At 35.6% G+C, this 12,715-nt stretch overlaps 1 protein-coding gene across 1 annotated transcript; it reads left to right on the top strand.

The window, feature by feature from the left end:
- Nucleotides 1–6,460: 6,460 nt before the first annotated feature.
- LOC110278039 (probable disease resistance protein At4g27220) lies at nt 6,461–10,678 on the top strand. Its single transcript, XM_021135875.2, has 3 exons — nt 6,461–9,427; nt 9,519–9,767; nt 9,851–10,678. The coding sequence occupies exons 1-3, from the start codon at nt 6,461–6,463 to the stop codon at nt 10,676–10,678; spliced, it is 4,044 nt and encodes a 1,347-aa protein (XP_020991534.2).
- Nucleotides 10,679–12,715: the final 2,037 nt, after the last annotated feature.

The following is a 12,715-nucleotide window of genomic DNA, read 5'->3' on the forward strand; positions in this document are numbered from 1 at the left end:
CAAATTGCTGCAAAATTGCCAAAGTGGCTGACGAAACAGATAGTTGGACTTCTGTAGAATCGGCAATGAACACAGGGGTTACGAGAAAGCCCTCTTCATTATTTCTCAGGGCATTTAAAGTCACTTTTGCACTAGCTCGACTTCTCCCTAAAGAGGGATCACCTTGCAAGGTCACCTTCTTCCCATTCAACATCCAGCTCAAGGATAAGGCATTATAATCCCCTTCAAATTTGCCCAAACTAGCAATCCACCCTGCACCCAAAACTACTTCAGAACGTCCCAATTCCATCACCAAGAAATCCGCCACAATAGAAAGTCCTTGTACCAATATTTCCACTTTTTCACAGCCCCCTAACCCTTGCTCGATTGCTCCATTTCCAACCTCAATTCGGAAAGGAGGCAGGGGTACCAATGGCAAACCCAGTATAGAGACGAGAGAAGATGAAATAAAATTCGCCTCAGCCCCTGGGTCAACCAATACGACCACCTCAACACCGTTTATAGTAGCTCGTACCTTCAAAGTTTGGTATGATGTAAGTCCCCAATAACTTAGAGAAGAGAGACGAAGAGAAAGACTGTTAATGGTTACTACAGGTTCCTCCGAGGCCGAATCTTCGCAACAATCCTCGGGTTGTTCTTCCTCCTCCCCCAAGAGAATGAGTTGTTGATGTCTGAACTTGCATGCGTGGCCAGGATTCCACTTGTCCCCGCATCGGAAACAGAGACCTTTGCGCTGTCTCTCACTCCATTCCTCATGTGAAATCCATCGTGATGAAGGCTTTGTTATGTTAGTGGTGGAAGGAGCCGAGGAAGTATTGGATTCTGTTTTACTATGTGGGATGGGTGTGGGCTGTTTAGTTACTGAAGGGGATTGTGAAGTGGGCTGAGCCCAATTATTGGACCTGGCCCCGCTCCAGCCCAGACGGTTAGTATTTTCATTTCGTCTTCCTCCTGGGTGCGTTCCTTCTTCACGCCACGCTTCATTCCTCGACTCTAACATCATGGCCCTATCCATCAGCGCCTGGAGGTTTTCAAACTCGGCAACTCGCATCTCCGCTTTGATCGACGGTTTGAGTCCTTCATGGAACATGCACAACAAAGTATCTCCTTCCAAATGTCTATGTGCCCTAGCCGCTATCTCAAAGTTCCTCCGATACTCCATAACCGACCCATGTTGTCTCACTTGCAATAATGGCGCAAGAGGATTCGCATATGCACCTGGCTCAAATCGTTTGAGCAAATCATGTTTAAAACGAATCCATGAAGGGAAGGTGGATTGAGACTCCCACCATTCAAACCACGTTAGAGCTTCCCCATGAAGTGCAAGCACCGCGTACTCGAGTTTCTCTTCCACCTGAATCCTCGATATGCGAAAATAACGATCCATTCGAACCAACCACCCACTCGCATCCAAGCCATCAAAGGAAGGAATGTCCACTCTGCGATTGAGATCACCCCTGTTTGGAGTTGGATCTCGCTGACGTCCTCCACCCGGATCGTTGATGCGTGAGTTCCCACTGTTCGAATCCAGTTGTGGAATTCGCATCACCAATTCATCCATCCTTTTCGTCATCGTTTCCATTATTCTGTTTTGTTCAGATCGAAACTCATTCAACTGTTTCTCCAGACTCTCAACCCGATTCTCCATCGCACCTCCGCTGCGTGTGGAAACCATTCACAGGAAGAAGCCCAGATCGAACTTCTGATACCAATTGTTATGGTTGCTCTAGTATCCTTACTGTTAGGGCAGAATTGAATGTAGAATTTAAGGGTAGAAGGAAAGAACAGAGTAATTGAACAGAGGAAGGAATTATCGATGTGATAATTACCCCACTGACAGAATAACTATTATAGATTTAAATGAAAGAAAAACAAGAATAATTGACTTTCGAGAGGTCAATTCTCTCCTACTAGATTTTCACTCCACTTATTTCCTGCCTACTAGCTTTTCCAGCCTTCCTATTTATAATATCTACTCCTATAACTAATGTCCTAAAGGTATGGAGTTTCAAAACTTAAAATTCAGTTTGCTACTTTTTCTCCTCTCCTTTTATAAGTATACTTAAAAGGAGTTAAATCCCTATTATCTCTTTGATTTGTTGCAAAATATTAATTTATTTATTCATCAAACATATCTAGTGACGGCATAAAGAAAGCTCTATTTTAGTAAACTCTAGCAGAGTATACTTGACCTAAACTACATAGACAGATTGCCCTTATTCTATATTTTTGTATGATAAAGTTATTAATGAAAGAATTTGAATTTGTTAATATTGTCTAACATTTTAAAATCACCATTTGATAGACTAACAAAATTTTAAAATAAATATTTATTATTTGAGAGCAGAGAGCATAACCAGTACCATTGTTAACTAAAACATATCTTAATATTTGCTTCATGACATATGCCTAAAATATAAAATCTGATTTTGTGTCAGCTACAATATTATTGGAAAAGACAATGCCAACGGGATAGCGGTGTGTTTCGCAGAGTAGCTGCTTCAACATTTTTCACCCTCTTTTGCAATCTCTTGTTTAGGGTACAAACTTCTTTTGCAGCTAAGCTCATTCATATCTTCTCGTGGCAGTTTCTCAATGTAGCTAGGGTCAATCATCCTAATCGAACTTTAGACGGTTTGTTTCTTTGATTTTTACCCTTGTCAAGACGTTTGGCCATTGTTACTTTAACAAAAATATTGTTTAACCCATTTCATATATGAATGCATTTTTGCAGTGCAGAAAAATTCAAGAACATATGAACAGGTGACGCATCTGGAGAAGAAAAATGTAGAACTACAGTTAGTTGTCGATGATATTACCTGACTTAAGGACTAAGGTAAGGTCCATTGCATATTTATATCACATCTATATATAGTTTGTTGTTTCTAGCGGACTTCATTTTCTTTTAATTTTAGATTATCGGTTACGGAAATTGAACCCATCAACATAATTTATACGGTTTTAAAAATTTTTTAGTGAGCAGTATAAAACACCTTTGTTACCTTTATATTATTTTATTCTTTGTTTCATCTTTTATTTTCTGAAAAAAGAAATGTTGAGAACTTCAACTAACATCGTTGAAAATAAATTAAAACAAAAAGATTAAAAACTTGTTTAATATTAAATTTGAAATTATTTTAAAATTTATAAAATTATTTAAAAGTTGTTGTACTTATTTTAGATATATTCCTATAAGAAAAATATTGAATACCGTCAGATTTACTAGTATAATAAAAAAATATTGAATACCGTCAGATTTACTAGTACTACAAGAAAAATAATTAATGACCACGGTAGTTACCAGTGGATTCTTTGATAAAAAAAATATTTGGCTTTCCGCCAGTGATTTTGACACTACATTATATTGTTTTCGCTAACTTATCGTCGAATTTTTCTCCCAGTAAATTTGATAGTAAATTTTATTTTTTTATTTTTTGAATTTTTTTTAACACAATTAGTAGACAAATTTTAAATAATGAAAATTGAATAAGGATTTTAGTAAATATTAAGTGTACGTACAAAATAAAAAGTCAAATAAATAAGATAAAATTAAATAGAGCAGAACAAGACCCTAATCACTTTGGGTCCTGATAGTTGTCGTCACTGTCATTCCGCTGGTCCTGCTGAGGCGATGGTCTAGGCAGTGATGTCGGTGTCCTTCCAGCAGTGCCGCTGCCACCAGCGCGCATCTGCTCGTGGTACACTGCTATCTGTTGCTGCATCCGCTGAATCTGCTCCAACTCCTGCCTAAGATTCAGCTTGAGAAAATCTGTGTCTGACACGCATATGAGGATCTCGTTATACTTCTCCTCAAACTGCTGCAGCTATTGAGCTTGTTAGTGAAGGCTATGGGTGAGATTCTGCACCTACTCCTTCAAATCGACGTTTTTCTCGAGATCGACAAGGCTGGTGGCAGAAGCAGATGAAGCCCTCAATATGGAGTTGCGAAAATTGTTAACGAAGAACGATCCCAGCCTGCAAATGCAATTTTTGTACGGTTCAGAGGCGGTCTCACGCTAAACTATATCAGGATTGACGACTGAATTAGCAGAGTTTTTATCGTCCTCTCCAGTATGCTGAAATTGATGGGTTGCAACTTTCAATTTCTCTGTGTAGAACTTTTGTGTAACACGTGTTATGACTAAGACGACAATTAATTGAAAACAAATACATGTTAAACTTTAAATCACATTTCACATAGGAATTCGTAGACCACTAATCAGCAAATCTCTCCTTATACTCCTTCAAGGTGTAAGTATACTTGAAAATTTCTGCCATTGTCGCATCACGATCCAACGACTTACATTACACATATTGAAACAACATGTTAAATCAAGTAATAATGACATTATATGTCAAAGACAAAACAACTTAATAACAAAATAAAATAAGTTACATACCAGCTTGACCTTTGTCTCCATGAAAGTTGCTAACCCGCCGGTATACTTTGATAATCTGGTCGATGCCCTGTTAGCTCTATTTGTGGCTCGGCAATGCCTGAACCCCTTATCAGTCTCCCGATAGATATAGAGTGTCTTCTTAATGTCCGAGCAGAGCCACTAAGTGAGGTGGTCACACTTCTCACGTACGATCTAAGCATCTGCTGAAGCTGCCTTGCCATCCGATGGTCAAAGATCTTCCTGATCATAGCATCATGAGTCTTCTCCCATATAAATTTTTCCTGCACAAAAAAAATATTTAGCACTAGTTAATCATAAATACATAATTAAAAAAATAAAGGATATAAATTAGCTAAAATTTAAATACGTTGAGTTTTTACCGTTCACTTCTTAACCATTACTCTCTGGTTTTTAGCAAGAATCTTCTTATAGTTCGATCATGAGTTGTACATAAACTTAATGACATTGGTACACTCCTGTGTATGTTAGCAAACACATATGTTGAATAAAAATATCAAAATAAATTGGCATTTAAAAGAAATTAAAATAGTATTCACGCCGTCAAACCATCATATCAAATCGTTATCCAATAATATTCAGTATTTTTCATATAGTGATATATATATATATATATGATGATTATAAAATTAATTCATAATAAATTATATTTTTTGATAATTTCATTCAAATTTATTCTTTTACTTCTTTTTTAATTATTTGTAAACAACGAAAACAACTAATAAAAATATAAATTCGTACAACTTTCATATAAAATATTTATATTTATTTTGAAAATAAATGAATTCAAATTCTTGAAACAATCAACTATAATTCAATTTGTGTTACATTTTTGTTGAAAGATTTTAAAATATGATAAAAATTAATTATATATTAGATATATAATTAAAAAGTATTTTAGAAATAAGATTTTAACGTGGTTCTAAATTTAAATTAGTGGCATGTAATATTTAATTTTGATAGAGCAATAATACTACATGATCAGTAAATATTATTATTTTTAACCAATAATAATTTACATTTATATTTACAGATGTTTACACATAAAAAGTATATAATTTGCACTTATATTTACTAGAATTTTATATATATAAATTAATAAAATTTATTTGTTAAAAATAATTTAATATTTGTTGTGATCAAATGTTAGCCAAAAATATTAAAATGAGAAAAAATCCTAAACGGCCATTGCAAATGACTTCAAAAGACAACGTGATCCTCAACAATTTTTTTTTTCGGTCACTGATCTTTATTTTTATGGGACTTATTAGTCTATCTGTCAATTTTTTTTCTATATATTAATGGAATAAGTATGTTAAATTGTTGATCCATCTATTAAGAACTAACTAGGAGTAATATATTCTTTTTTGTTAAAATATTAGTAAATTTTAAATTATTTTTATTTAAAAATTTAAATGAAGAATATATTAATAAAATATGTCACATAAGTATATTTTAAAAAAAATCATTGACAAAAGAGTAAAATAGTCTCATAAAATTAAATATCAAAGACTAAAAATTGTCTTTTCATTTAAAATCTCGTAATTTTTTTAAAAAAATTATCAGTATCGAGTCGGGTATTCACCCGTTAAAAATGGTTGTCCCAAGAGTTTCTCTTTTTGATAATATTTGCACGATTCTTTTATATGCATCGATCTTTTGTGCTTTTCTCTTTAAAAACAAAATATAAATTTGTGTGTAATAGTTTGTCTTTTTTTCAAAAAGGAAAAGGGGAAAGACCAGAGTAAATATATACTTGTGCAAATATTATTTTCTGTATTTTTCAATTTGGAAAAGTCTAAGAGCCAGTAATTTTTGTGTTTTGTGGCCAGCACTTAATCATCAAAAGAAAAGTGAGTGATCTATCACCATTGGATATAATTTTACACCATTAAAAATACTATTAATGGCCAATTGAGGGTTACAAAACACAAAAATTGCTGACTCTTTTAACTTTTGTGATTCGTTCTTCATATTGGTTTGTTTCCATATATATTGTTTTCCAGGATGCATACATATTCTTGATATAATAGGTCTCGAAGATGGAGAGCCTTCCGTTTAAACCGTTAGATAAAGTTATTGACTTGGCACTGGAAGCGAGCATTCGACAACTTGATTATATAATCAATTACAAAGATCATGAACAAGAGTTAAAAGAACTCATTACGACTCTTAAAAGTAATAAGAAAACGGTAGATGAGAAAGTTAAAGCTGCTAAAGACAATGTAAACCAAATGACACCTACTGCTCGAGATTGGCTCGACAAGGTGGCAACGAAGCTGGAAGAAAGTAAGGAGTTTCACGATGACAAAATGCTTGAATCCAAGACAAGTTGCTTTAGCGGGGGGTGCTCTAGCGGGGCTCTGCCTTTCTTGTGGCACAGGCGTCAACTTGGCAGGAAAGCAAAGAAGATATTGGCACCGGCAATCAAAGAGCTAAATCAGGAAGCACCCAACATTCTTGCAAATATTTCACTTCCACCAGCTGTAACGTTTGCGGATATCAATCCACTTGATGGTGACTATCTTGAATTCGAATCAAGGAAGGGTATAATTGAGAAAATCCTGGAGCAACTAAAAGATTCCACGGTGAGAATGGTTGGACTGCATGGGCCTAGTGGTGTGGGCAAGACCTCTCTCGTCAAACGAATTGCAAAGCAGGCTGGCGACAGCAAATTGTTTGATACGGTGGTCATGGCAATCGTGAAGAAAGATCCAGACCTTCTAAAGGTTCAGCAAGATATCGCTGACGGTTTAAGATTAACCTTTGGAAATATAGGTGAGAATGGGAGAGCAACACTTCTGAGGAAGAGGCTGAAACAGGAGAATACCTTTGTGATCTTAGATGACCTTTGGGATGAACTGGACTTGAATAAGATTGGGATTCCATTTGATGATGACGATGTCGTTTCAAGCCACGTGACTAGCAGCAAAAAGGAAGAGGAAGAGCAAACGGCAAGTGAAAATTCTCCTGGCAGTTCTGGCACCAGCAAGCGGGGATGCAAAATTTTGGTCACCTCAAGATATAAAGAACTGTTGCTCGGTAAGATGAATGTTAAAGAAAAATTAATTTCCTCTGTCCCCAAGTTAGATGAAAAGGATACTTTGACATTGTTCAAGAAGGTGGTTGAAATGTCAAATGAAATTCCCAAGTTCAACCCAGAAACCCTTCATAATTATTGTGCTGGGTTACCAATGGCAGTTATTATAGTCGGAAGGTGGTTAATGAAGAAGAACAAGCTAGAGTGGGAAGGCGAACTAGAAAGACTAAAAAACCAACAAGGATCAAATGAGGTGCACAGGTACATGGAGAATTCTGTGAAGATGGGTTATGATCATCTAGAAAGCGAGGAGCTCAAGTCCATTTTCCTAGTGTGTGCTCAAATGTATCATCAGTCATTAATTGTTGACTTGGTGAAGTACTGTTATGGTTTGGGCATACTTAATGATGTCCATACACTGAGGGGCGCCCGTCAGAGAATATCCCAGTCAATCCAGATGCTAAAAAATTCAGGCTTGTTGGATAGTAGTACTTCCAACGATAATTTCAATATGCACGATATAGTTCGAGATGCTGCTCTATCTATAGCGTGCAAGAATCAAAATGTATTTACCCTGAGAAACAAAACACTGGATGTCTGGCCTCACAAGGAACAACTTGAGAGGTACTCTGCAATTTATCTACACAAGTGCCATATTGTGGATGGGCTCCCAGAACGTGTTAACTGTCCTCGGCTTACATTCCTTTATATTGACTGTGATGATTCAACTTTGAAAATACCTGATACATTTTTTGAAGAAATGGAAGAACTCAGAGTTTTAGTATTATCCGGAATAGATTTGCAGAGTCTGCCGTCTTCAATCAAATGCTTACCAAACCTCAGAATGCTTTGCTTGGAGAAATGCACTCTTCGTGACTTGTGCGTTTTAAATCATTTGAGAAAGTTGAGGATTCTTAGCCTTTCAGGATCTAGAATTAAAGACTGGCCAACAGTGTTGGAGGGCCTAAGAAAGTTACAGTTGCTAGACATTAGCGATTGTTTTATAAGCAGCTCCACTAAGTCTTTATCTTTATCAAGCTTCCCTAATTTGGAAGAATTGTATATAGAAAATAGCTTGACTAAAATGGAGGTGAAAGGACAGATAAATCACAGTCAAATTTCAGCTCTTTCTGAGTTGAAACATCTGCATCAGTTGAATACTTTAGATGTCTACATTCCTAGTGCTGAACTTTTGCCAGCAGACTTGTTCTTTCACGAGTTGAATGATTACAAGATTGTGATTGGAGACTTTGAGACAATTTCGATCGCAGATTTCAAGATGCCCAAAAAGTATGAAGCTTCAAGATCTTTGGCACTGCAGCTAGAACCTGGCATGGATATTCACTCCCTGAAAGGAGTCAAATTGCTACTCAAAGGAGTGGTGAATTTCCTATTGGGAGAGCTACACGGGGTTCAAAATGTATTTTATGAGCTGAATCTGGATGGATTTCCAGATCTGAAACACTTTTCCATCGTAAATAACAATGACATTGAATACATTGTGAATTCAATGGAGTTGTCACAACCTCATGATGCTTTTCCCAGTTTAGAGTTCCTCAGCCTGTTCAACCTAAAGAACATAAAGAAGATATGTTGCAGTCCTATTACAAATTCCTCATTCTCTAGACTAAGGATAATCAAAGTGAAGATGTGCCCCCAATTGAAGAGCATATTCTTCTTTTACATTGTTGAATTTCTTACTAGTCTAGAAACAATTGATGTCTCTGAATGTGATTCTCTACAAGCAGTTATTAGTAAAGAAGAAGGATCCAAGAAGGTTGTGCTTCATAAGTTATGCTCTTTGACGTTACAGAAGTTACCATCATTTGTCAGTTTTTACAACAATGCAGACATGCCTTTGGAACCGGAATCTATGGAAAAGCAAGCAAAAATCACTGAGGACATAGGAATTGTCCCAGCAGAGGATGAGCAGAGTTCCACAACTTCCTTTTCTCTTTTTGATGAAAATGTATGCTCCTCAAGTTTAAAATAATATTTAACATTTTTATATTAGTGCTTCCAAAGTGAATAACATGATTTTTGTGTATGTTTTCTTGCAGGTAGAAATTCCAAACTTAGAGAGCTTGAAGTTGTTCTCAATCAAGATCCACAGCATATGGAGCGATCGAATTTCAAATGATTGGTTTCAGAACTTGATAAAATTAACGTTGATAGACTGTAACTTGACATATTTATGCTCATTGTCTATGGCTCGCAGTCTCAATAAGCTAAAAAGCATCTCCATAAGTGAGTGTTCACTAATGGAGAAGTTATTCATCAGCGAAGAAAATAACAATGAGTATTCGAAGGTGCGTAGAATTATAAAATTTGTAATAGATTTTTTTTATGTTTTATGTATATTATATAATTGTCTTATTCTGCATCAAAACAGGATTGTATCTTTCCTAAATTGGAGGAAATCCAATTGAGTCGAATGGAGATGTTAAAAGAAATATGGCCACGTGAAGATGAAGTAAGGGCAGATTCATTTTCTAGTATCATTTCTGTTGATATTAGCCAATGCAATAAGATTGACAAGATTTTTCCTAGTCACATGAAATGTTTGAGTTTGAAAAGCTTGAAGGTTTATTCGTGTGAGTGGGTGGAATTCATTTTCAAAAGTAGACTTCCTTCGCAACAAAGTGACACAAATAAATCTGCATTATTGGAGGTTATTGATTTGGGTTCTCTCCCTTATCTAAAGCAAGTATGGAGTGAAGATCCAAAAGGAGTGGTTAACTTCACAAATGTGCGGAGTATAGAGATTTCTTCATGTAACACTTTGAGCAATGTGTTGCCAGCTTCTATTGCCAAGGATCTTGGAAAACTAGAAAGCTTTTGGATATACTCATGTCGTAATTTGGAGGAAATCATTGCGTACGATGGAGGATCAGAAACAAGCAGTGAAGCATTGGAGTTCCCTGAAGTAGTCTCCATGTCATTTAGTAACTTACCAAGCATCCGATGTTTGTACAAAGGGAGACATATTGTAGAGTGTCCAAAGTTGAAGCAACTGAGAATGACTGGGTGTCCAAATCTGGAAATATTCAAAACAGAAAGTGCCAATGAACAAGAAACAGCATTCTTATCGCCTGAAAAGGTAAAAGTGCTTACCAGCAAAACCTATAACATTATTGTATTCTATAGTCTATATCTACCACATCATGGTCATGACCTCATAGGCATCAAGCATAAATTGAAGGAGAAATTATTACTATAAGTACATTGCCTAATAAGAATTAATATTCCTGTAAAAAAAAAAAAAACAAGAATTAATATTGATAAATATAAAAAGATATTTGCTAATGACACTTGTTTTCAATATAAAACTCAAATAATTTTATGAAATAGTAAATTTATATATGCATTTATATTATTAAAAATTTCTAACAATATAATTTTTCAATGGTCCTGGTGCTCTAATAATTTCTTTAGTTCCGTTATTTTATTAACTACATCCATGCTATACTCCTTACTTTTACCTTTTTTTTTAATGTAAAATTGTAAATGAATAAATAAAAGAATCACACTATTGAATAAAATTTTAAGGGGACAAAAGTCTAATTTTATAAAATTTAAATTCATATGTGTATTCAAACACACAAAGATTATGTATCCATCAAAATCAATTATCACTTATATTCTAATTTATTTCTAACAGAAATATATCCATCATTTCAAAATAAAATCATACTTATTTTTCTTATGCATAGAAATAATTTTTTTCTTACCAAATTAGAATATAAATATTTATATGCTTTTAGAAAAAATCAGCTTTTTAGATCTCAATAGCCTCAATTATGCAATCGATCTAAACTTTTTTTTTTGGATGGAATAGGAGTCGAAAAGCCAAAAATAAGAACAAGAAAACTAACTAAAGCCTCTCAAAATCAGAGAGCCAGAACAATCAAAAACTAACAAATGACTTATATCCGATGAGGTAGCAGCAAAAGTATGTAAGCCAAGGGGAAGATTTTGTCCCTTTTTAACAAGATGATCAATAATAATATTTTCTTCTCGAGGAGTGTGGCTCTAGGCAATGGTGGGAATGTGACGGAAAAAAATTCTAATATCTTCTATCATAGGTGCACACGGATGACTATCAAGACACCCATTATTGATGAGCTTTAGAGTTGCCAAGGAATCAAATTCTACGATGATATTCACGTACTTCTTTGCAACTGCTAATTGAAGGCCATAGCTAATGTCCCAAAGCTTAGCATGCATAATAGTACAACTACCAAGGTTGCATGAAAAAGCCTTCAAGAAGCCTCCCAAATGATTTTCAAAAATACCTCCGCAGGCAGCATTATTAGAGTAGCTCAAAAAGGAGCCGTCAACATTAATTTTAATGGTATTCTCTTAAGGGGCTTCCAACAGATATACCGAATAGGAGGAGTGCTCAGAGTATACTGATGGGGATCAAAATTAGTGAAGCGGTTCAACTCCTCAACTCTTGCTTTGATTTGATCTATCATAGCGCTCGACGGAGTTCGAACACCCTCAAAGACCACCTTATTTCGGTAAAACCAAAGAGATGAAGTGGCTATACCAAAAAAGGTCCACCAATTGCTATTCTAGGAAAGATTAAACATCATTCACTTTTGTACATTCAGATTAAAGAAGTTGTTACGCCAGTTAGGGCTGGCAATTCATACCCTACCTGCGGGTACCCAACTCGGTCCAACTCGTTCGGGTAGGGTAGGCTACCCGACCCGCTGCGAGTAGGGTAGGGTACGGTCTGGGTATGCCTGCGGTAGGGTAGGGTACGGGTTTAGGGTGTACCCTACCCGCACCTCATATATAACAAATATTTTATAAAAATTAGGTATATAGTGAATGAAGTGAGAGTTGAACCCACAACCTCTTTTATGTAAAGACTTACAATAAGTGAACAACCACTAAAACTAGTTAGTTAATTTAGTAATTTAGAACATTAGTTTTTTATTTTTTTATGTTATTAATATGTATAAAATTCGAAATGATTGAATTTTATATTTACTTTAAAAAAATTTGATATTTCTGCGGGTAGGGTAGGGTTTAGAATTTTAGGGTGCGGGTAGGGTTAGGGTTGAGAGATTCTCAACCCGCGGGTAGGATAGGGTAGAGTTTTAATAAAATTTTCAACCCGCGGGTAGGGTTAGGGTAGGGTCCAACCCTACCCTACCCTACCTATTGCCAGCCCTAACGCCAGTCCATAGGGAGAAAGGAGAACCAAACACTTTTTAACATAGGCACAATCTCTAAGGACATGGGT

This window comes from Arachis duranensis, chromosome 2 (assembly GCF_000817695.3).
Source record: "Arachis duranensis cultivar V14167 chromosome 2, aradu.V14167.gnm2.J7QH, whole genome shotgun sequence".
In the NCBI taxonomy this organism is placed as follows: Eukaryota; Viridiplantae; Streptophyta; class Magnoliopsida; order Fabales; family Fabaceae; genus Arachis; species Arachis duranensis.